Source organism: Telopea speciosissima, chromosome 2, assembly GCF_018873765.1.
Source record: "Telopea speciosissima isolate NSW1024214 ecotype Mountain lineage chromosome 2, Tspe_v1, whole genome shotgun sequence".
NCBI classification, from domain to species: domain Eukaryota; kingdom Viridiplantae; phylum Streptophyta; class Magnoliopsida; order Proteales; family Proteaceae; genus Telopea; species Telopea speciosissima.
In genome coordinates, this window is record NC_057917.1 from 8586608 (window position 1) to 8611273 (window position 24666).

The 24666-nt window shown below is 37.2% G+C and overlaps 1 protein-coding gene across 2 annotated transcripts; it reads left to right on the forward strand.

Moving 5' to 3' along the window:
- The first annotated feature begins 18682 nt into the window (after nt 1-18682).
- Nucleotides 18683-23787, forward strand: LOC122652730 (cytokinin riboside 5'-monophosphate phosphoribohydrolase LOG1). 2 transcript variants are annotated; one of them, XR_006331638.1, is made up of 8 exons: nt 18683-18966; nt 19755-19852; nt 19991-20021; nt 20953-21052; nt 22631-22701; nt 22875-23018; nt 23458-23711; nt 23749-23787. XR_006331638.1 is itself a non-coding variant. In XM_043846555.1 (7 exons), exons 1-7 carry the CDS (start codon nt 18847-18849, stop codon nt 23548-23550), a joined length of 657 nt encoding a protein of 218 aa, XP_043702490.1. In that variant the 5' UTR covers nt 18683-18846; the 3' UTR covers nt 23551-23787. The 2 variants fall into 2 exon arrangements, 1 of the variants encoding a protein (XP_043702490.1); XM_043846555.1 differs by having other exon boundaries at nt 23458-23787.
- The last annotated feature ends 879 nt before the right edge of the window (nt 23788-24666 follow it).

Consider the following 24666-nt stretch of genomic DNA (forward strand, 5'->3'; position numbering starts at 1 on the left):
GTTTGTTTTAACCCTCATTGGTTTTATAGGAAAGGAGATTCTTCTGTTCTACTACTGCCATTACTCAGAGGATTAATGAACCTGGAGGCCATGATCAGAGAGAGAGAGAGAGAGAGTGAAGGAGCTATCAAAGCTCCATTTTTGTCAGATAGTGACTCTTCTGACCTCCTGTTCTGCTATAACTGTACAGCCAAAAAGGGCAATAAAAGGGATATAGGGAGCAGAGAACACAGAGGCCAGAGACTACCAGAGCACTACTAATAAAGCTGTGATCAGAACCAAGTGGAAATAAATGGTAGTGATAAGTTTCCTTATTGGGTGGGCTTTTATTTTTTAATGGGCTAAATAAAAGAAAGACAAATGACTGAAGGAAGGAAGGTTGGTTAGTTGGTTCAAATGGGAAAATAAGCCAAGTGGCACACTTCTTTTTGAGTCATCCTCGTGTCACCTTTAACAAAATGTGGGGAACCCTAGATGCTTTTTTCATACGATGGAGATAGGTCATCGGACTTTTCATCATGACATATGTCCGGTAAAACAAGACCCACAGCCCCAATCATTTGCAATCCAATTGGTCCACCTTTCCTTTTGATTCCCTTGAATAAAAAACCTTGGCGTATATCTGCCCCGCGCCGGACACAATCCAACGCGAAAAGATCAATATTATCGCACCCAACAACTGGTTAGTGTTCATTTTCTTATGCTTTAAATTTCTCTTACATTCACTAATTAATCTGAACAAACAAGCTCAGACGGGTTCATTTTCCTATGCATTTTGTTTTTAATTAATTTTTAGAAACATGAATGGGTCTTGGTGGAATTCACCCTATTGATGGAGGCCTGAAATATATTTCGCGTTGGCTCCCATGGATGAATGGATTCTATTTTCACCATCGATGAAGGAAAACTTGGTCCTTTCTAGGACCGAGATTCCCTCCACCCACGGTGAATGGGATTCCATTCACCGAGGGGCGGGAATGAGAAGATATTTTGGTACATAAAAAAACTCTAGGAGGGCGATCCCCCCCTTCCTTCTACCAAATATGTATGTAAAGCTCCCAATTACCAAAAAAACTCTAGGATGGTGGGGGAACCATTCTCTATGGGTGGAGCAAAACTTTGTCCATTGGTTTTATCTAAATGACCCGAAGATCCAATAGGTTGGCCACATATATCCTAGTCCATGGGTCTTACATGGTTCGGTTCTTAATGTGTGAATGCACATGGGTCCGACCTGTAGATATGTACCCAATTTTACATATATCTATAAAGGTGTTTAAAATTTGGGAGAGGAATAGGCACACCACCTCTCTGTGGTAAAGCTAAGGGTGTCAATTTGGGACTAGAATCGAAACCGTCCCATTAATAAATGCGATGGTATTGGGATCTGATTTTGGTACCGAATAATAAATGAGACGAGATTCCCAATGTTACCAATATGGAAATACTGATTAGGTACTAGAACTATGAGTACCCTTTCAAAGAAGTAAATCCATGAAATTTATCTTAGTTTCGTATTCTAAGTTGTTTTCAAATAATAGAACCATCTCAAAACCATTAAACTTCTTCGCCTTTTTTTATTCGGCCTAGAACCGTTTAGGAACCAGTACCGTCCCATCTCTTTAATAATCGGGACTGAGACCTAGGTTTGGTCCCGTTTACTAAATGGAACAGTACTGGGATTGGCACCTTTTTGTACCGGTATCGGTATAGACCCATCCCAAGTACTGAGAACAATCCCAATTGACACCCTTAAGTAAAGCTTGTGGGCAACACCAATAGAGGCGCTAGACAGAGTATCATATAGGAGGGGTAGGGGAATCATTTAAAAGGGGGAATAGAGAGATAGACACAACGACTGCTAACTTATGGTATCCTGGTGGTGTACCAGCCTTTTGCATTAAAATTTTATAACTGGTTAGAGCAATTTTTTTTGGATATTATACAGATGGGGAGAAGGTATCATAAACAAGCGGCATTGGGGAGCACACCAATGAGGCGCAATAATACAATATCATATATACCTCGACGGCTCAAAGAAACTTTTCCAAAACAAATAATATTCTATAGGAAAAATATTTTCTATACGGGAGCGTGGTCTAAGCCAACACCCCCTAGTCTATCACTCTCCTCCAGGAGAAGGATAGACTTAGAGGGCGTTGGCATAGGCCACGATCGAGTACAAAAAACATCATTCCTATTCTATATTTATTTATAGGGAAATTATTCTCTGCCTGAGGGTGTGGCCTTTGCCTGCGCTGCTATGTGTCTATCTCTCTCCTCTCCTATGAAATGACATCTTTGCCCTCTATTGGGGGGAGGAGAGAGATAGGCCCAGTGAATGCTAACATAGGCCACACTCCCCTTTATTAGTGGAATAATTAAAAGGGAAAAAGATCTTCCTTGGTGGTGCCCCTACGCCCTCTCACACAGGCGCTATGAAATGACACCCTGCCCCCTGAGTGGATATCCGGCATCCTCCCCCAAGCACGGATCTCATAACCTAATTAAAAACTTTCCAACTATGAAGAATTTTGATATTTATTTCACAACATGTAGTTCATTTTATCTTTTCCCAATTGAGGTATGTTCATTGTAGATAATGTTCATGATTTAATCATGGTGCAAAGTCCTGATTGGATGCTTAAAAACCTCCATGAGTTAAATGTTTACTTATTTATATCTTAAAGAATTATAGAAATTTACACACATTTCTTGACATAGATATAAATATTTATAAGACATAAATAAATGGAAAAAAGGTCGGCTGAAATTACTTTACTGCCCCCTATGAAGTCCGTAATCTTTGGCTTAAATTAGGTTAAGAAAAGAAAGAATTATTATATTACTTTTCTATTACTACATAACAAATCCATTATCCTTTCAAGAGGCTCACGAGTCACTACATAACCTTTCGAGAATCGACATCCTCTACTTCCGCTTGCCCCTATTTTCGTGTGCGTCCTGCATACAACGAGGTGCGCAAAGACCACCTTACCCCCGCTTGGGTAAGGTGTTTGGGCAGGGGTGAGGTGGTCTTTGCGTGCTCCATTGTGTGTAGGGCGCATACGGAAGTAGGGACAGGTGGAAGTAGAGGGTCCGGACTCACCTTTCGACCATCAGAATCATGACCTAAACAATGCGATTAGGATGAATTTGGCCTTCAAGGCCATTTTGGATAATTGTAATATTATTTAGTATGGAGAAGATGTAGCCATAAACTTTTCTTAGTAATATGCTTCGTGGTTTTTTTTTTTTTTTTCTCACAAAAAGAAAACCGTCCGACCATCAGTTAAAGATATGTTAATTACATCAGTGTCCTCTGATGGCTTTCCAAGGGTGTGTTAGGTATTATGGTTTACAGGTATTGGTGTCGGTATTGTATCAATTGTATCGGTTAATTCGTATTGATACCAACCATGATCAATATTGATACGTAATCAAAAAAGCTTTGAAAATCTAGAGAATACAAGAGGGTGTCAACACCTATCTCATTTCCTACCATTTAAAGGGTGAGAAGGGGTATATGAAAGCAAAAGGGCCAGGTGTTGTCAGGTACACTTGACATGTACGTGTTGGTAAATGAAATGATTTATTCTCGCATGGGCATTCATGGATAACATAGAAATAATAAGATGGGGAGTTGTTTTCTGTCCAAGAGTGTGGCCTACGCCAACACTCCCATGTGTCTATTCTCTCCTCTTCAAAACAAAAGAGTAGAGATGTCTTTTCATATGTGAAGGAGAGAGATAAACTCATGGGAGTGCTGGTGCAGGCCACACTCCCGGATAGAGAACTTTCTCCCTAATAAGATGCATGCCAATACACAAGAAAGTATTTGTTTAAAGGGAGGGCCAGTATTTTTTGTGGGGGATCGCACACACATTGGCATCATGGGGATAAAATTTCCACTTTTCATGAGGATAGGATGGTCATTTCACTGCCCTCTGTGTCTGGGCATGGGTAGTACACTCCTCCACATAAAACTTTCTTCCTTGATTAAATTAGGTCTTGCATAAAATTTTATTTGGCTAATTGACTAATCCGACCCTAGACCTATCCATTCAGTAGTCAAAAAAATTGCCACATCATCATCCTGTCACGTGGCTAAAATTGGTGGACCATCTTTATAAGATTATCAGGTCTTTCAATTCCCGGTCTGTTTAAAGTAGCTTTTGCCATAATTTTATTTGCATTAAAGGCAGTAATTTCTATCCACATTTGGGAAAAAAGTCATACAGATTTGGGGGGGGTTCAGTTTTTCCTCATTAGTAGTTGTCTCCATGTTTAGTCAATTCGATCACTTAGGTTTAATTATTTCTATAATTAGAGTGACCCAAGCATGGTAGACATATGACTACATAATTATATTCTTTGCCTTCAACTTTGTTAGCTAATTAGTGGAAAAGACTCACTAATCGCAATTAACGTGAACCTTTACTTTGGTGGGGACAATGACTAATTATCCTTTTAATCTTTCTAAGGTCGATAATTGTTTGGCTTTAATGGAAAGAATATTGTTTTTATGACTAAAACATGTGCTTAGCTTAACTTTTGACTTAACCCAACATAGATGATGACAAATTATCTTTCCAAAAGAACTTTTACTTGAGGGAATATCAGCCAAATGCTTGGGATATTGGGTTAAATTAATCAGCAAAAGATGATCATTACTGAAGTGGAGAGGGAATCTCTCACACCACACCAATGGTAGTGTGGAGAATAGTATCATCCACATTAGGGGTGTTGGACCGACCGGTTCACCCTAGACCGAACTCTTTGAATTGATATGGGTTTTTACCAATTGGTACAAATCAAAATGAACCTAACCCACTAATAGCCCATTAACCCAACCCTATACAAACTGAACTAGACTGAAACCAATTATTTTCTTATCGAGTTGGTTTCAGTATGGCCAGTTAAGATAATTAACCGGTTCAACTTGATCAAAATTAGATCGAACCAATCATTTGACACCCTCTAATCCACATGGGACTCACATGGTCAAAGTAAGAGAGAGAATAGTAAAAAAAAATACGAGAACGTTATAGCATATTGGCGTCACAGAAAATATTTTTTCATCATTGTATATATTAGAAAAAAAGAATGTTGCTGATCGTGTGGCCCCTACGCCGAGACATAGAAACGCACAAAATTACCAGCTCATCCCGTGAAACAAAAAATCTCATTTATATTGGTGCCCATTAGCCCCCATGCTAGGGTAGAGGCCACACGACCCGACAGCGATATCTTGCCCTATATATATTAATGAAAAAAAATGAAAGATAAATAGATTAGATTCCATTATCCGAATTGGGATTTGAGGCCCATAAGTTAATAATCCATACTGGATTTTGCACAAACAAAGATGGTAAAAGCCCAAAAGGGTGGAATCTCTCACTCTCAACCGAAAGATTTTCAATTCAAGGGAGAGGGAAAGGGAATGAAAGCAGAAATGAAGGGGAAATATGAATGCCTTGGAAGACATATTGAGGAGTTGGAACATAAATGTAGCAACTAAAAGAGGGACACGATCGATCTATTAAGGGTCCTACTTGGGTGGGACCAAACCCTTGAGTCAGGTATGGTCTTACAAAAATGCTTTTACATGGATCTAGGTTTGGGCCCTCATGCCCCTTTTTATAGTTGAAGCCATGTCTCATGTGTTAGCTTGGTCGGTTAGAAATGGACCCACTTTGACTATAGGCCTACAATGTTATTGAAAAGTTAAAAAGGAAAAGAAAAAATGAAAATTGAAGATGAGAAATCACTTTAAATAAACACATAAATTTTAGGAGTTTGTGACTACTTATGAACTTATACTTTAATTATCATTGTTAAGGTTGTCATTTGTATTTCTCCCCCTTTTTCTTCACTCATTAGGTCAAATTGATGTTCATATGTGAATGATCTATGAGGGTAGTAGGGGCTTTTCAAGTTCGCAGTCAAATCCTAGGGTTCAACCCTGGATAGGCGGTGGAAACTACCAAGTTGGAGTACGGTAGGGGCAGAGGGAATTTTTGGTAGAGCGATGAAATGCGTAGAGATCGAAAAAAACACCAACGACAGAAGCACTCTGCTGGGCCAACATTGACACTGAGAGACAAAAGCTAGATGAGCGAATGAGATTAGATACCCCAATAGTCCTAGCCGTAAACTCGTATCAATTTCGATACAAACCGGTTGCGATTGGTTCAAACAAAACTTATTACACCCCTAATGAGGGTGTGGAAGCATACATTAGCATTGGATAAGAGAGTTAAGAATAATAAAAGTTATAAATTTTTATTTTTTTTGGTAGAAAAGAGTAACTAGGAGTTAGTTAGACCAGATTCAAGGGACCAAATCCCAAAAAAGTGAATAATAATAACCTTAACCAAAGAAAAGAGCCTAAAGATGAAGAAGGCCCATTACCTAACAATCTCCTAAGTCATAGGCTTATCCAAGCCTAAACAAGAGGACAAAGGCTTTTGAAGTGTGAGACCCTTTAAATTTGTATCTATTTTTGGGGCTTTGTCTATTCAATTTGAAGCTTGGACTGGGAATCCAACAGTAACAAAAAGGGTATATAGATATACAAGTGGGGATGATAACATGGACTCTGACTCAACCAGATGCGCTTGAAGAGTGTGTTTGTGTTGTGTTTGTGAGTGATCAATGCGTGGAAAACCAACCAACATAAGAGTAAGAGAGAGAGAGAGAGAGAGACAATGAGTGGTGGTGCAGTGGAGAAAAGACAGAGTTGTCAGTTCTGCTTCCCTCGAGTTCACAATTTTATTGGTCTAGAGAGAGAGAGAGAGAGAGAGAGTTTGGCACTCTTAAACTATTAATTGTGTTTTCCATGTTCAAAAGACCACTCAAGTTTTGCTTCAAAGATGATTATAATGAATTATCGTGGCAAGTAGTGAGAGGAATAAACATAGAAAGAGGAAGAAGAAGAATAAGCACAAAATGTAATGATAAGAAAGTTAAATAAGGTGTGAGGTGCGAGACTCGAAGAAGAAAAACCCTAAACTTATAATGCAATGCAACAAGAGAACCCACTCCCCCACCCCCACCTCGACGTGGGCCGTCATTCTTGGATTCTGACATGCATTTGAGAAGATGATTAGACTCTCTCTCTCTCTCCCTCTGTGCTGTGCATCCCTAGAGAGACCAAGAGAATGTCCATTTCCCAATCTTTCCACCAAACGAATGATGCAATGCTAATAACTAAACTCACTAACTCTCTCTCTCTTTCCCCCAACGCCGGCACTTCTTGTTCATTCCACCATGTGAGGATTGAGAACAAGCTCCAACAACCCAAATCATAACACAGACATGTTCAATTCTCATGTTTTATGAGGTTTGATGTGTCTAAATAAGGCTCGCCAATGTTTGTACGACACGTGGTAAGGCCACAATTGTATGGAGCAGCTCCGACCTATCAGGTAACACTTGCACAGTATCCAACCAATTCAGACTAGGAAATATTGCTATAAGAGGATACAATTAGGGGTGTAAATGAGTAGCCAAAATCCGTTTATGTATCCGTGTCCGTATCCATTTAGCATTATCCGAATCTGTCCGAAAGCTAAACGGATGAGGATATGGATAGGCTATAGCTATCCGAAAAACTATATTTACATGTAAATGGATAAAATATCCGAACCGTATCCGTGTCCGTATCCGTTTAGCATTATCTGAATCCATCCGATAGCTAATCGGATGCGGATGCGGATATAGCACTATCCGAGCCAAATCCGATCCGTTTACAGTCCTAGATACAATCCCCGCATGGCAAGCAACACCTATCCAAATCCTAATACATCACAGCCAATCAGCATTGCAATCCTGTAAGGAAACTATATTCCCCATTGTACGGTAATAAGGAAATTCCCATCACCAAGAAGGGATGCTTACTATTCCAAGACTCTCCGTCACCGCCTCTATCTATAGGCCACACTATAAATACCCAGGTATATATATGGAGTACAACAATCATTTTGAATTCTCTTGAATTGTCTGTTGCTAAAGAGATCTGATTTAGGCATTGGAGAGTCCCCGCTGGAGAAGATCGACTCTCCTTTGTTTATCTGTTTCTCTGTGCAAGTACAATCACCAGAGGACCCACCCGACAGTTTCTTGACTCAACAAGGTTGGTTCTCATGTGAGAAGGATATGTAATGTTTTCACATGTATTGGGTTTAGTATAGTCATTGTGTAGCTATAAATTACAAGAAAGGTGTTGATCGATGGGTTTGGTTGGATAGTCTAATTTTGGAGATGATCTCTTTAATGAATGATGAGTTTTTTTTTTATTAACTGTCTTAAAGTTTAAAGTAATGTTTCATATATGTGTGGATCTAACTGCAATTATGCCTTATTATATATGAGAGAGGCATTAGTTGTTCTTAATTATAAAATTGGTCCCGACTCTCAGTCTATAAATTGATAGCAATGCTCATTAATTAGTAATCCTAACCATCATAGAAAAAAGAACAATCAAGATCGACAAATCGAGAAAAGATTAGAGTACAAAGAGGGGATTGTCTTCTTCAGGTACGAGTTTTCTTAAATCCCTAATGTATGTTTCGTCATACTCATATGATACTCCATATGATAGAGAGAGAGAGAGAGAGAGTGCTAATGAACTCTCCACAGTTCTTAAGAGAGCCTTTTTCCTATTTAGATATATATAGAAGTATCATCACCATATTATCTGCTTTCTCTACATTTTTTTTATTTATTAAAGTAGATTAAGAAAACCCATATAGAGAATAATATTATTGAAAGATTTTTCAACAAATCATTTGGGTTTTGATAAAAAGTTTGAATGAGTTGATGAATGTTAGGAACCAAAGACCAAAATAAATACTCAAAAGGAAAAAAGTTGATACAAGAGGTCTTGCGAGTTGTGTAGTAAAGTTTTTTTTTTTTTTCTGGATTAAGAGTAGTAAAGTTGATAAAGGAAGAAGAAAGTGTTCATCTAATAGTGAATTTGATTTAGAGGAGGCAAGGGGAGCCCATGAGAGAGTAATGTGGCCGAGGAATCAGGAGACAACTCTTTTTTGGGAACCAAACCCTTCGGGTCTCATGTCTCTCAGTGGGTCTCTTTCTCTCTCTTTCTACTCCTAAATAATCGCTAATCTCTCTCTCTCTCTCATATTTATATATTAGAGTGACATGTGAGGCTAGAGCGGGTCCTGTCTCCTAACTGTTTCAGGTTCAAACCTCAACGGTTGAAGGTGAACCGTCACTACTCCAACTGCCAAACAGTCCTATTATGACTTATGAGGTGACCTTGGTGGGGTATTTGAAAAGTACAAGTGTAGAATCATCTAATTTGCCCACACCATACATAATCTCTAGAGTACTTACCTTAATAGGGAAGGAAGCCAAACAATTTTTACTCATTTATGTGCCAAATTTTTTGAAAAACACATAAATTCTACTAATTAAAATTTCACATTCTTTTCAATTATTTTAAATGCTTTAAATTTTTTTTTTTTGTTAGAACATCTCAATCATATCGATCTCATGCAATTTTTTTTCATATTTATATTTAAGGATTATTAATTATTTTCATTGGTATATAAGTAATTTCTTAAAACGTTCGTGTAGTAAGGGGAATCGTAATTAAAACCCTAATTAAGATGGTAGGTGAACCCTTCTCCATGTAAGTCATGAACTAATATGTTCTTGTAAGATCAATTTATTAACTAGGTCTAAACCCAAGTGGGGGTTGAGGAGACTTTAGACCTGTCGTACTCGACCAACGATCCTTTATCCAAAAAATAAGTAAAAACAAAAAAGAAGAAGAAGATGATGATGATAAAGGTCTCTTTGTGGGTTGTTTAGGTACATCGCGAGTACTCTCTCAATCTCTCTCAATCTCTCTCTTTCTGACACTTTCTCTCATTTCTGTCCAAATCGACAATCCATCTTCAACCCTCTCTATTGTCTGGCTCGTGCGCCGTCCCCCCATATATCAACTTTTTTTATTTAGAAGAAGAAAGAAAAAAAGCATCTGTCTAAATGGTGCTAATCAAACATAGTAAAAACACATGCAAAGTTTAGGTCCTTGTCTTAATTAACAACTTTATAGATAACTTTCTTAAGTCCTAAGATTTTATTCAAGTGGGACCAAGTCTATATATATATATATATATATATATATCCATCTTTTCCGGATCCTAGTTCTTTGAAATGGGACCATATGAGAGAGAGAGAGAGAGAGAGAGAGAGAGAGAGAGAGAGAGATGAAATGAAATGAAACGAAATGAATTTAAACTGTGAGGAGACTGGATAGAGTGTGGACCACGAATGAGCAAAGGAGATAATGGTCGGTGGATACAAGTTTAGGCGGGAGAATTGTGACAAATTAATAAGTTGACAATTAAGACACCATAGCATAGACTAAATATGGAACTTCTTCATCCAACTTTGCTTCTCTTTTTCCTTGCAAAATGTGAAAGCCCTCCTTGTCAAAAAAGAAAGCTTTATAAGCCCAAACACTGACTCAACCACACAAAATTAAGGAGTTTTCTATCAAAATAGCTAGAAAAGAAAAACACAAAAGGGTTTTTGCTACTAAAATGGTTTGTGGTTTAAATCTTAGATTTAAATTCACAAATTGCTTTGAAGCCTCAGACTTGGATTAATAGGTAGGGATGTAAATGTATAGCCGAAATCCGTATCCGATTAGTACTATCCGAATCCATCCGAAAGCTAAACGGATACGGATAGACTATAGCTATCTGAAAAACTATATTTACATGTAAACGGATAAAATATCCAATCCGTATCCGTGTCTATATCTATGTAGCACTATCTGAATCCGTTCGAAAACTAATCGGATGCAGCTGTTGATATAGCACTATCTGAGCCGAATCCAATCCATTTACATCCCTACTAATAGGAATTTGATGGTGCCTTACTAAATTGAGTAATCTGCGAAAATTCAACCTTAATGTTATCTGTGATTCTTTCCTTCCCCACCCATATATTCTTTCTTAGTGTGAATCTCTGACTTTCCACCCTGCGATGTGATGGGGACTGAGGAGCTCTCCATTCCTTCATTGCCGTCGCCCATAATATGAAATGGACAATTTGTCTACAAAAATTAAACTTTAGAGAAGTTTTATCGTTTTCATTTTTTTTTAGAAAAAACATCCCCTATGTTCTCTCACATGGGCATATGAAAAGACCATCCCATCCCTATTGGTTGACACCCACGCACGTGTTTCCATTGGTCCAGCCCTGGCGTAGTGGCCATGCAATCGAGAAGCTTTCTTTTCGCCCTTTTCTATGAGAAGAAAGAAGGAACAAAAAAAAAAAACGCAGGCTATGATATGAAATGGACAATGTATCTACAAAAAATTAAGGAAAAGATACCTCAGCCCCCTTATTTTGAGGAGAGTGATAGACACATGGGAGTGTGAAAATTAAATGTTAGATAAGTCCGTCAGTTTTTTTTTTTCTTTCTTTCAAGAAACAACAACAAAGAAACATGCTATCTTAACAGACCCTAAGATGGGTGTAATCGGCTCTCAATTTGTCATCAAACAACAAGCTTATCTTAGCGGACCTGAAGAAAACTCAAGACCTATAATTATTTAAGGATGGAGTTTCCCATCACCCACAGTGAATGAGGTATTCCATCACCACTAACCATAAATGCACTTGGATGGGTGTCTGGGAACAGTCGATGGCGTTTCGGACCTCCAATATATTGGGAGGAATAATGATGATGATAGATTCGTGGTTGAATCCTTCTCACTTCCGCGGCCATAATTTAACATTAGTAGAATTTAAGGGAAATTAATTAATGTAACATAGTCTATTCAAAATGAATACATTATAACAAATAAAGGAGAAGTATTCTTCAAGGGTTAGGTGTTGTTGCCAGGTGATGAGGCTGACTTTGTGATTCTAATTATTGGATTAGTAGGCTCATGGAGACAATTTTTCCTCTAGAAATAAATGAAGATTATGTGGTGATAGCATAATTGAAATTCCTAATATAGGGACAATATTACTGCATGCATATATGTTAAGTAGTCTGGGGAGACTACTCATAATGTAAGTAGTCTTACCCCTGTTTTGTGAAGAGGCTGTTTCTCAACTCAAAACTGCGATCATTAGGTCACAATGGAGCGTAAAATATCCCTCTAATGCCAATGATACTAATGGGAGTGGATAAAGAGATTCCCTCCACACTCACGAGGTGGAGAAACTTGATCTAATAAGCATATTTCTTGTAGTGTAAAATTGTCCTGTTCTAACGAAAGAAAGAAGAGCATCCCTATAGGGTGTTATAATCTCCTAAAAAAGGTTCTAGGCCTTAAACACCTATAATTTAACCAAAGTTTTTAAATAAAAAAAGTGTACGTACCCAATGCAAGAAGCTCCTGGGTCTGAGGAGGATCATAATGTATGTAGCCTTACCCCCACTTTATAGAGAAACTGTTTTTAAAGACTCAAACCCGTGACCACTTGATCACATTAATGGAGCAACCTTACCGTTACACCAAGGTCCACCAAAGTTTATAAATAGTGTAAACTATTTAATATTCTTATAATATCAGCCCATTTCCAATTTTTTTGGGTTATTTATCTGATTATTTTGTCTTAGTATGTCTTTATAGGATAGCCCACCAGTAGATATTAATAAAAAAAAACCAACTCTCATAGCTGCCTTAATCATGTCAATGTCCTCTAATCTACTTGCTAATTTTTTAGCTTAATCTGAAAGGGATTGAAACCAACCATCATAATGAGATTCTAAATTAAACCAATAAGCAGATGAGGAAAGAAAACGTGGGTAAATCCCATAAAAGAGTAATTTTGATTACATTACACTGACAATATAATAAGATGATCTGATGTAGGGACAAAAAGACCCACTAGAAGAAAATGGCCCATTTATCTACTTACCATGAGAGAGAGAGAGAGAAGCAATTGTTGACCTGGACCACTTGAGATAGTTAATTCTAATCATGTATATGCCCACTGCCAACCTCATTGGTACATATATTATATAGCTAGACCACTCTTCTTTAAATAAAACAAAAAGAAGGGCATTGGAGAGCTTCTAAATACAAGATGGAATTAACTCCCAATAGGGTTTGGAGAGAAAAGATGATGAAGAATTATTAAGGGAAAATGTTTCCTTCACCTTCCACTATGATCTCATGTCGTTATTCTTCTTTATCAATAAACGTCGTCTGAAATATCATTTTAACTGTTGCAGGAATCCCATTCAAGAACCAAAACCCTTGAGTGAAAAAATTTTCTATTTATTGTGAATGAAGGAAAACTCGATCTCATTTGTCAAAGGGGTCGTCAGTCCTCTTCAGTAGGAAATTTGTGAAACTAAGAAAGTCTGGCCATATCTGCAAAGGGGTCAATCATCAATGGTGATTCTTCACCTTACTCTTTACACATCTATCTTTACGTGGCTTTTGTATGAATTACAAAAAAGAATATTTTCCCTCAACCCACGATGAAAGAGAATCCCTTCACTTACAACAGTAAGATAGGTATCGGGGCTGAGGTGGGGGAAAGATAGTTTCAAACTTTGTCTAATAGGAGTAATGATGATGGTAAGATTGTGGGTGAACCCTTCTCCAGGGGATAAAGAAATTTTCCCCTTCACACAAAGAAAAAAAAAAAAAACATAAAAAAGGGGAAACGGACTCAATTCTGGCTTGAGATATCTCTATCCTCTGCAAATTGAGTTGACAAGGAGTTATGACTCATGAGGGGGAAGGAGGGACTTACTCAAAAATTTGAATTCCTTTTTCATTTGATATATCATCAACTTCTAGAGAGCTTAATTTGTGTCCTCCGTCTATTAAACGTTATTTTCAATGAGGAATAGAAGGAATTTTCCTTTTGCAATCTTTGTATATTGGATAAGGTTGCCACCAATCATATTTTGGTACAAAGAATTTAGATAGAGATTTTAATTAAGAATAGGAGCATGGCCTAGATAAGTTTGTCAAGTCAGTCCAAATATCTATTACATGATAGATTGGATAAGATCCAAATTTGTGGATAGGTAGACCCCAAGGTTCTTGTTTATATGTAAATTAAAACTCAACCCACATATAACTTGCCTATTAGCAAATTTGAGGTTTTAAAATTGAGAAGCAGTTTTCTGTACAGGAGTGTGGCCTACGCCAGCACTCCTATGTGTCTCTCTCTCTCCTCCTTAAAACAACGGGGTAGAGGTGTCTTTTCACATGGGTAGGAGAGAGATAGACTCACGGGAGTGCTGGCGTAGACCACACTCCCGGACAAAGAACTTTTTCCCTTTAAAATTTTAAGACAAATGGGATAGCGCATAGTAGTGGATGGAATATTATATAGGTGTTTATGGACATAAATGGGAATGCATATCAATTTTATTTGATTGAATTAGACTCTAAAATTTGATACGTGGTTAATCAGACCATGTATTATTTATCCAATAGTCAGACTTGTCGAACAATTTTTTATTGATAAACTGACACTGGGCCTTTGTGTTACGTGCATGCATGGGCTTGCTCTTGCATGAGGTGGCACAAGTGGCTTGTAACTATGTATTGATGTATTTATTCAAGTAGTTATTTAGGGGGTATTGAAGTTATGTGTACGGGGGAAGTGTATGAGAAATTGTATAGAAATAGTAAACATGGGAAGAAGTTATATAGGAAGTTTATTGGGTAAAATTGTGGTAACTTTTACTTGTAAACTTATAAAATAGGCATAATATATATGAAAGGGAATGAAAATTAGATTTCCTAAAACTACTCTGTCGAATAATGGGTTCAACTTCTTCAATTTAGCCAAGAGGTCAAACTTCCTCTGTAAATGTAAAGGTATCCTGTTTTATCTCTCTTTGTCATATTTTCTCTCCTCTCTTCTGTGTATATATATTCTATTCTAGCTATTATCGGATCTGACTCGTCTATTTCTGCCTACCAGGTACTGCCGTGCGCCCCCACACACAAGTGTGGCAGAAAGTACCACCTTACCCCCGTTCGGGCAGGGGTAAAACGGTACATTCCGTCTTGCTTGTATATGGGGCACACACGACAATAGAGGTAGGCAAATGTAGAGGAGTCGAATTGACTATTATATGTATGTATATCTATAATTTTGAATTCTATGGACCTACACCATTATTTTCCCTAAATTATAAATTCCAATTGAAGTGACAAATTTTATTTTTTTGAACAAAATGGAAATAAAATTTCAGAAACAAATTTCTCTTCTGATTATGAACAAGTATCCCTGATTTGTCCAACAACAGCCCACCCCCTACCCCCCAAAAAAAATGCCATTTTGGTATTATTCATGATATTGGTCATTGTGAGGATATCCAACAAGTCATGGGTCATAGTAGCTGGAATGCTTTGGGAAAGGAAAATAATAATGGGTAAGGTCGGGTGGTAGTAGGACTTGAAATTATCCCAACCATGAGCCACCCCTAGATGAGAGCCATTGAAGAGACAAAAACTGCATAGAAAAGATGGAAACTACTGATCCCTTCTCACCTAAGCTCATTACTCTCTGCACATACACAACACTTAAAAAAACAATCATAATTGAGCAAAATTTTCAATGTCTAGAATCCATATGATATTTATTTATATATAGCTGCACCTTGTGTTACTCATTTGTTTGTACCCCATCCACACATGTCCTTTGCCTTTCAAGTAGCATTGGAACTTCAACTTTCAAATGTTATGGAATATAATGCTAGTTTAAGAGAGAGAGATGAGGGAGCTTAGCTACTAGTGAAATTGAAAATTTTATTTAAATCAATGTTTTTATCTGCACTCTTATTGGTCTTTGCGTGGGTGAAGAGGTCGCACGACTGGTTACTGTTCTCTTGTCCTTAAAAAAATCTATGAATTGGACATGATTCAAGGTACTACCCAAAGGAACATAGATATAGATAATAGAATAAGACATTACATGGGGTAAATGATTGAAATTTGGCATTTTTTCTATCTAGGCTAATTTTTTTAAGATATCTAATAGTCAGATTTACCATTTGATCCTTTTACATAGACTAAGGACCCCTTTACCTAGTCTACCAATTAAAAAAACTTTGGCATAAATTATTTTTTATTTTACATAAATCTAAGTAAAAGGCATGCGCATGAAGCACACACATAAACATTAAGAAAAAAAAAATATGAGTTTTTAAGTGATTAATAATCCAAATTAAGTAAGACATGGGCAAGAAGCAAACAAAAAGAGAAAAAGAAGAAAACCCATAAAGGTGTCTATCTTTTGAGTTTTTGGGGATTAGAAATTTTCAGAATAATATAAAAATATATGTATTAGATTAGTATAAGACAATAGTTTGAGTTCCTGCAGTCCTGCCATTGGAAATGAGAGAGAGAGAGAGAGAGAGAATATGAATGGGACATGGAGGGATGGAGAGGTTTTAAAAATAGTGGAATGTGGAAGAATGAATGAGTGAATGAATGTGGGAATTTAGAGAAGAGAGAATGGTGACAAGAGGAGAAAGAGGCAAATGCAATAACTAGGGAGGGTGTAGGGTGTGGGGGGGGGGTGTTGGGACAGCATGCATGCTTGGTCTGGAATATGAAATGTGGGGGAATGGGAGGGCGTGTGATATAAAAATAAAATGTTTCCTATGCATACAACAATTATGTCGAGTGTGGGATGGTGAATTGGGCTACAAGCCCATTCATAGGCCTCAACTCCCTCATTCAATCATCAATACTACCTACACCAAAATTGGATCTAGCCCCTACTCTCTCTCTCTCTCTCTCTCTCTCTCTCTCCTATTCTTGTCCAAGGGAAATGAACTAAGATAGATGAGAATGTAAGGGCTCTGCACTAGGGGGTCCTAAGTGTTTAACCTAAGTCATCAGTACTTCTATTTAGTCACCATCCAATAATTCTAATTGAAGATGACATGAATTCAGAAGTACCATCTTGATTGTCTCCTTTAGTTTGTGATAGCTTAGGTAACTATATTTTGCATTAATGTATCACTACCATCCGATCAGAATCACAAGATGAACTGTGAAGCACATTACTAGATTGTACTTGCAAGTACATTCAAAGTTATGAACATCCCCAAAAAATTTTTTTTATCAAGATGCATCTAATCCATTATTCCAAAATCCCAATACCCATTACAGTTAAAATCAAGAATCGAAAGAGAAATTTTCAATTCACAAGTTCTGTCACTTGGATGGAATTCTTGGAACAGTATCAAGAGTATTTCAAACATATGAGTCACAACATGTCGGGTCGATTCAAAATTTTCATGCCATGTTATGAGTAGTGTGAGTGTTCGATATCGGGGCCGGATCAGTAGAGTGGGCCGGGTCAAGAATAACTAGTGGTAGAACATTGACATGTCTAATTAAATGCAAGGTTGCATTTCAAAATAGCTCTCTAGAAATGGGTGGTGATCGATTCTACATGTGTTTTATGTGGCTCTTGTGGTAGATCGATGTGACACCTTTTTCTATCATGTGATTGAACTAAGCGTATTTGGGCATCTGGCCTTCTCGGATTGATAATAGAGTTTCTCTCCAACCTTTCTCTTGCACCAATGTGTGTCTCTCTTTTTCACTCCAACGCATTGGATAAACAATCTTCTTATTGGTTTTTTTTAATCTTTATAATTACTTGTTATTATATTTGATTGTAAGGAACAATGTGGTCCATGGATCGGTTAAACCTGACCCCCATTACATCTTGCGGTCTGTAAGTAAATGACTTGGTGACTTGAACATTCATCCCCCATCCCTCTTATCTACACTCCTATTGATGACTCGTTTATTATAACTAATTACAATTTATCCTAATATGTATCTACTAATCTACCCAAGCATTTTTGACCCACAACTAAGATTAATCGGTTGGGTTTTTTGCATTTTGATAGCTGATCAGAATGTTCTAACTTCTGCAGGTTATCATACAGTTCCAGACAACATGGAAGTAGAACTTATAAGAATAGTGGTGGGATGGAAATATGCCAGGAAATCAAGAATCATACCAAAAGAAATCTAGGGCAGCAACAAGGACTTGAAAAACTACCTACATCCCTACATCCTTATGAGAATATCAAAATTCCATGGAACCTAGTCTCTATATATCTTGAATTAGCAGACTTAATTGCTAACTTCACCAAAACTACTTTTAAATTATGTACTGAAGATAATCTGCATGTCCTAATTAAGAGATCTAGCTTACGATTCTGGTGAATCTTCACGTATGTGAGCATACGTGAGTGTACGTGAACAACTCACAACCGTTCAGATGGAATATTCTCACAGATTGGATTCCATTTGAACGGCTGTGAGTCATTCACGTACGTTCACCTACGTGAAGATTCCCCGCTCACCCAGCTTACATGGGTAAATGTGTTATTCCACCAAAGGATAATATTGTAAATATTTTCTAATTCTTAATACATTTTTTTCCTTATCCAAAAAAAAAAGAAAAAAAGCACACACACAAATGATCTATCCTTTTCCAACTTAGAAAACCCTAGTGGTAAATTGCCAAAGCCAAACAACATTTTGCTTCTTGAGAAAGAAATAATGCATTATTTTGTGGGGGGGGGGGGGGGAGACTAGGATAGTAGGACTTGTGGGGGGTGGTACGCGTGCTCCTTCTACACACGTGTGCTACCGTTTATATATACGCACAAGAAGGCGCACTAAAAAGTGGTAAGAGGGGGAAAGGAGTGTGAGGATTGGATATTTGTATTGTGCTGTGGCTCTGCGACACTTTGCAATAGCAGACGCAGAGAGAAAGAGAGGGGAAGGGAGGCAAAAAGTAGACTTCTCAGCGACTGAGAAACGTAAAAGAGATAAAAGAATGGAGAGGGAGAAGGAATTGAAGCAATCCAAGTTTAATAAGATTTGTGTGTTTTGTGGTAGTAGTCAAGGAAAGAAGAGTAGCTACCAAGATGCTGCTATAGAACTTGGGAAGGAATTGGTAATACTTTTTTAGACCGATTTTCTTTCTATTAGTTTTTTTGGGTCTCTCTCTGTTTCTTCATATCTGGGTTGTCATCGAGTTTTATTGTTTTCCTTTTGCTTCCCAATCCCATCCAGGATTTCAGTCTGGGATGTTTACATAATCTTTCTTGTTTCATGGGTTTCTTTTCTTGTTCTTCTTTTATCGGAGAGCTGTTTGGCTATTCATTCTCTGAAATTTTTTAGAAGTTCATCAGTTGGTCTATTTGGATTAATTGCTTCATGGGTTTTGCTTCAATCGTTGAGCTCCATTTTTTTGTCCTCTGTTTATCTTCTATTGTTTCTACCATGGCTCTTGAAATGTGTTTAAAGTTTTTCTCTGTCCTGGGTTTCTTCAACGTTGTTCAAATGTTCATGTGTTTGGCCCCAAGACCAAAACAGAGCTCTTATCTACAGACTAGGGGCTAGATTCCAACTCCAGTCACATCTATTACTCTTTTCCTCTCAATTTTCTTGTGTGTTATAGGCCCAGTTTCTTTCACTTCCCTCTGGTCTATCTCTCTCCTTTCTCTATTCCTATCTGAAGTAAATGTACTTACATGTATTCCTTCAGTAAGATTAGTACTGAAGAACCCATATTCATTCCATGTCTCTTTTTGTTGTCCACAGAAGTACTAAATGAAGTTTAATTGATAATGCTCTATTAAGAATCAGTTCTTCATTAAAAAAGAACCCAAAAAGAGAGAGAGAGATGTTACAAGAAAATTGTGTTGTTCATTTTTGGCTAATTTGGCTTGGTTGTTGAAGGTGGCAAGGAACATTGATCTGGTTTATGGAGGTGGAAGCGTAGGCCTTATGGGTTTAGTTTCACAAGCTGTTTATAATGGTGGTCGGCATGTTCTTGGGTGAGTTCCTCTCGTCCATGAAGTTCTCTAAAACAGATTGGATTGAAAACTTTTAGAATTTCAGTAGTTTTTAGTTTTGGGTTATTTTTTTAATTACATCCACGACTGATTTCTGGCATTTTATTGTCTTCCCCGCAGTGTTATTCCCAAGACGCTCATGCCTCGAGAGGTATGTCTGCTGCTATTTAGAATGTCTTAAACCTTGTCTTGTTTATAAGATAATGGGATCAAAAATAGACAATGGAAACCACAGGGAAGAGATAGAGAGGGGGAGGTTTTGTTTATTACTCCTCTTTTTTTTGGGGTTTTTTCCTTCTTTGTTTTCTTCTATTTTAATTTGGTTTTAGGTTCCATCTTTTTGGTTCTATGTCCCCATTACTAGGACTTGGACATGGCCACATGGGTTTTTCAAGTTATATGATTACTGACAAAAGAATTTTCTGAAACAGAAGGGGACTTTTTATGGGTTTATACTTCCGGTAGAGTTATCCATTCTGCCACTTGGTTAGCTGTTGTTTCAACCATAAATTTTCTTTTCCTTTGAATATACTTGGAATATCTGGAGTGTTTTGAAGTATAATATCTTTTCTTAGTGATACTTTTCTTTTCTTTTTTCTTTAGTTTTTGTCATTGCTTGTTTTTTGTTTGTGTGTGGGATGTGTGGTTCATCCTTTCTTGCTCAGTTGGATTTTAATAGTGTTTCTCATTTTTTCCAGTTTCCTTTTTTATTTTGCTTTGTTTCACACAAAAAAAAGGTAGTGTTTGATCCTTAAAAATAATTATAAAGGGAACTAAAGAAGATAAGAAAGGTGGTCCTGGTTTGAGTCTTTAGATTTCTTGTCTTACCATCCTTTTCTGTATTTTTTTTTTTTCTAGGGATTAGTTTGATTTTTAAGACTTGCCGAGGAATTGCCGATTTGAAGGGTTCTGGTTCAAGCCCATTTCCCACTTGTCACACTTGTAACCTAACCCCCATAGAAAAGTTCTATTGGAAATATTCAGCCGTGGAAATCAATCACTCTCTGGGCTTTTGGCTTAATCTTCTTTCTTGCTCACTTTATTTTTGTTGTTTTGTTTCTAATCTTAGTAACCTTTTGCAGATTACTGGTGAAACAGTAGGGGAAGTGAAGGCAGTCGCAGATATGCACCAAAGGAAGGCAGAGATGGCTCGGCAGTCAGATGCCTTTATTGCCTTACCCGGTTAGTGTAAACCCAGCAAAATTCTCAGGCAATATTAGCACTAAATCATTAAGAAACAACTCAAGAACGATAAATGCACTCTGGTTGGAAGATTAAGTGATATCCATGGTTTACATACTTACCCAGAGCAGGGACTCAACCCTGCTTTCCAGTTACCAACTCAATATAATGGAAGTTCCTCACCCATTGTTCCATCACCCAGCTGCAAACCAACAGACGAAGAAGCAAGAGATCATTCTGGGTTTTCTCAGTATAATGGGTTAAACATAGATGGATCAAAAAGCTCAGTGTTTGTTTGATTTCTTTTCTGTCCTTGCATTAAACAAAGGATATCCTTTCCTGGATCCTTCTGTGTCTGAAAGTTAGAACACTAGTCTTAACTTTCTTCTCTAGTTTATTCAAGCAATCTTAGAGTCTAAACTCTAAACTATTACATATGTACATGGCTATGTAGATCATAGTATGTAGTGGGGAAGATCTACAGATAGACTGCTTCATCTTTTACCATATATGGTAATGCTGTATTGCTGTGAAAGCAACTGTTCCTGCCTCCATTGGAATAACAGTTTGAACTTTGAAAACCCCAAGATCCATGATTAGATAGCAAGTGATTCAAAGTTCAAACCCTGGTTCCTGACCCATCAACATCAGAACCTGAAAATCAGGGCTTCCCAGAAATTTGTTTAATTTTCTCTTTTATTTATTTATTTTTGGGGTTTTCTTAATGACACCCCCTAAATACATTTGTAATCTTACTTTTTTGCCCCTTGTTTATTCCCAAAAGTTAGTTAATGCAGTATTGAATACAGGGTAAAAATGAGATTTTAAAAACTTGAAAGTCATTTAAGACAGCTCCTATGTGAAATGACACTTACTCTCAGAACACCAATAGAGGTGTCATTTAGATATTCCTCCTTTTTTTCCATTGTTTGAATGGACAAGATAGTTTGGAAACTCGTGACATTAAAAGGTACCATCAAGTTTGCAAATTAAGAATAAGAAACAGCGAAACACTCAGTACTTTCATGAAATAGTTTTGCCAACTATCACCTGCTGGTGACAGGAAATAATGTTTACCTACAGAAACAAGTCTGATCTTTCAGAATATAACAGTCAACTCTTTGAATGATAACTACAAAGTTACAAACTATAGTCTTACCCAAACACATTTACATTGAGGCAAGAGAAGTTCACGCCATTAGCCAACCCCTTTTGACCCAATAATTTTCACAGCCCAAAAGGTGGGAGGATAAGCACAAAGTTCAGAAAAAATGCAGGGGCATATAGTTTAGTTTAGAACTCCATTGAGTGGCCATTAAATAATGTTGTCCAGATTAAAGGGCTTATGAGCTGTTAACATGAACGCTAAGATCAATGTATAATGACATCTTTTAACAAAATATTGGTGTCTGTAGGTTTAAGGAGTGCTAATTATGCCTTCTCATTAGCTCTAGTATCAACTCATGACTCTTCTCACATGCTTTCATTTTCAATAGATGTCTCCTTCACAACATATGCTATACCAAACTATCATCCAGTGGATAAGTTGATTAAACAAGATATGGGATGTACTTGCAGGTGGTTATGGGACTCTTGAGGAGCTACTTGAAGTGATAACATGGGCTCAGCTAGGCATACATGATAAGCCAGTAATTTTCTTCTACAATTCTTTGTTCTTGTGTTCATTCATAACTCAGATATTCATCCCTGATTCAACTATTTTCATCCTTAAAAAAAATCTTGGATAAGTACTCTTTATGCCTGCAATACCATAACTAAACCTTAATAGTAATAGAGCTTCAAAATTTTCTGAATTTTGCAGGTGGGGTTGTTGAATGTGGATGGGTACTACAACTCATTGCTGTCGTTCATTGACAAAGCTGTAGAGGAAGGATTTATTAGCCCTAATGCACGCCATATCATTGTATCTGCCCCTACAGCAAAGGAATTGGTGAAGAAAATGGAGGTAATCATTCTTTCAAATTTTTCTTTTTAATCAGATCAAATGATTGGGTTATATCTGTAGTTTCATGGAATCCTCGATGATGGAATCTACTCTGTTTTATCAGTAAATGAAGTCGGAAATCTAGTATGGATTAAAACCACTTCTGCTATTGAGATTCAATTGCCTAAAATTGACAGAAAATTTCATTTCTTGATTGACAAGGCCTCAACTCGGTTCTTGCACTAGTACTTTGTATACAAGAGATATATACATCCAAGCAGTTACATGCCTTATGAATGTATATAAAGGCATATAGTGTGAGATTATGTTTGTATATTGGAAAAACAGGTCCATCCATGCATGCATTTCCTTAAAGTGTAGTTATACTACTCCCCCCCCCCCCCCCCCCACCCCCCTTCCAACCAAAAAAAAAAGTCTGAAATGTTTTTCCTGATTGCAGGAATATTTTCCCCAACATGAAAGAGTTGCTTCACAGTTGAGCTGGGAGATGGAACAGCTTGGCTACTCTCCAAAATGTGATATCTCTCGGTAAAAGGCAGGCAATGGAAGAGACTAATTCCGAATACCCAAAGTTTCCACTGTGGGGGAATTCTTTTTGTAAAATACCACAAATGACTTAATATATGTTCCTTCCCTTTTATTGGAAATATTTGGTTTTCTTTGTGTTCTAACTCTAACTGCAAAGTACTTCAGGTATGTAATATTACAAATGTGCCTATGTTCTCTACAGTTCACAATGGCATTCTATCAATATATCATGACATTTAGGTCTCGTGAAAGATTTACACAATTTTCATATACAATTTTCTTGATATCTCAAAGACAATCATCTCAAATTTAATCAAGAAACAAAAGCAATGGAAAAACTAAGGATGGGAAAACTGAACCAAGTTTCATCATGCTCAATCATGTCATCAAGCCTAAACAAAGTATTCTCTGTATGGAGAGGCCAATCCATTATAGTAGCAACAAGTCAACAACAAGCTCCACATTCAACAATATCACCAAATTGAGTGAGATAGATATGCATAAAGGAACACCAAGACTACAGCAGATGATTCATAATCCAAGAGAGCTATCTATGTTTTCTGAATAATCATTTCAGATCATACGGGTAGACCAATGTTAGAATCCCATCTGATCTGCTAACAAGTAACACTAATTGGTAACCACCATTTCAATCACTAATATGACAGGACACCTTCAATTTTCCTTAGCCAAGTGGTCCAGTAAATCTAATAGAAAAGAGGTTGTTGTCTCTTATTCGCAAAAATATGATCAAAGGAATTGTGGAACAGTTAGATGACAACAAATTCTTAAATTTTAGAGCCAACTTCAAGGTTCACAACACTAATTGGAAAGTTCATTTTGTCTTCTCCAGGAAGAGAGGTCCTCCCCCCCCCCCCCCCCCCACCTATATCCCACCTATTCTTTTGGATTTTCACATATTTGTCAGCTTCAGATTAGGCATTTTCTGACAAAGAAAAGAACTGGTTTTTATAGACTGTTAAATTTTGGTGTCCTCCAGTTTTCTTGGATTAACTAGATTGTCTTCCATTGCTTCTAAATACCTCCTTTTTTTTCATTATTTGTTTACTTCAGTTGTTTTTATTTAGTTAAGAAACAGTAGAAAATATAGCTTGATGAC

Bases quoted from the DNA above. Each gene is read 5' to 3' on its own strand.
- LOC122652730 (XM_043846555.1), top strand. From the start codon at position 18,847: ATGGAGAGGGAGAAGGAATTGAAGCAATCCAAGTTTAATAAGATTTGT. The intron at 19,853-19,990 runs GTGAGTTCCTCT...TCTTCCCCGCAG, and splicing joins GGTGGTCGGCATGTTCTTGG to TGTTATTCCCAAGACGCTCA. The intron at 22,702-22,874 runs GTAATTTTCTTC...TGAATTTTGCAG, and splicing joins TAGGCATACATGATAAGCCA to GTGGGGTTGTTGAATGTGGA.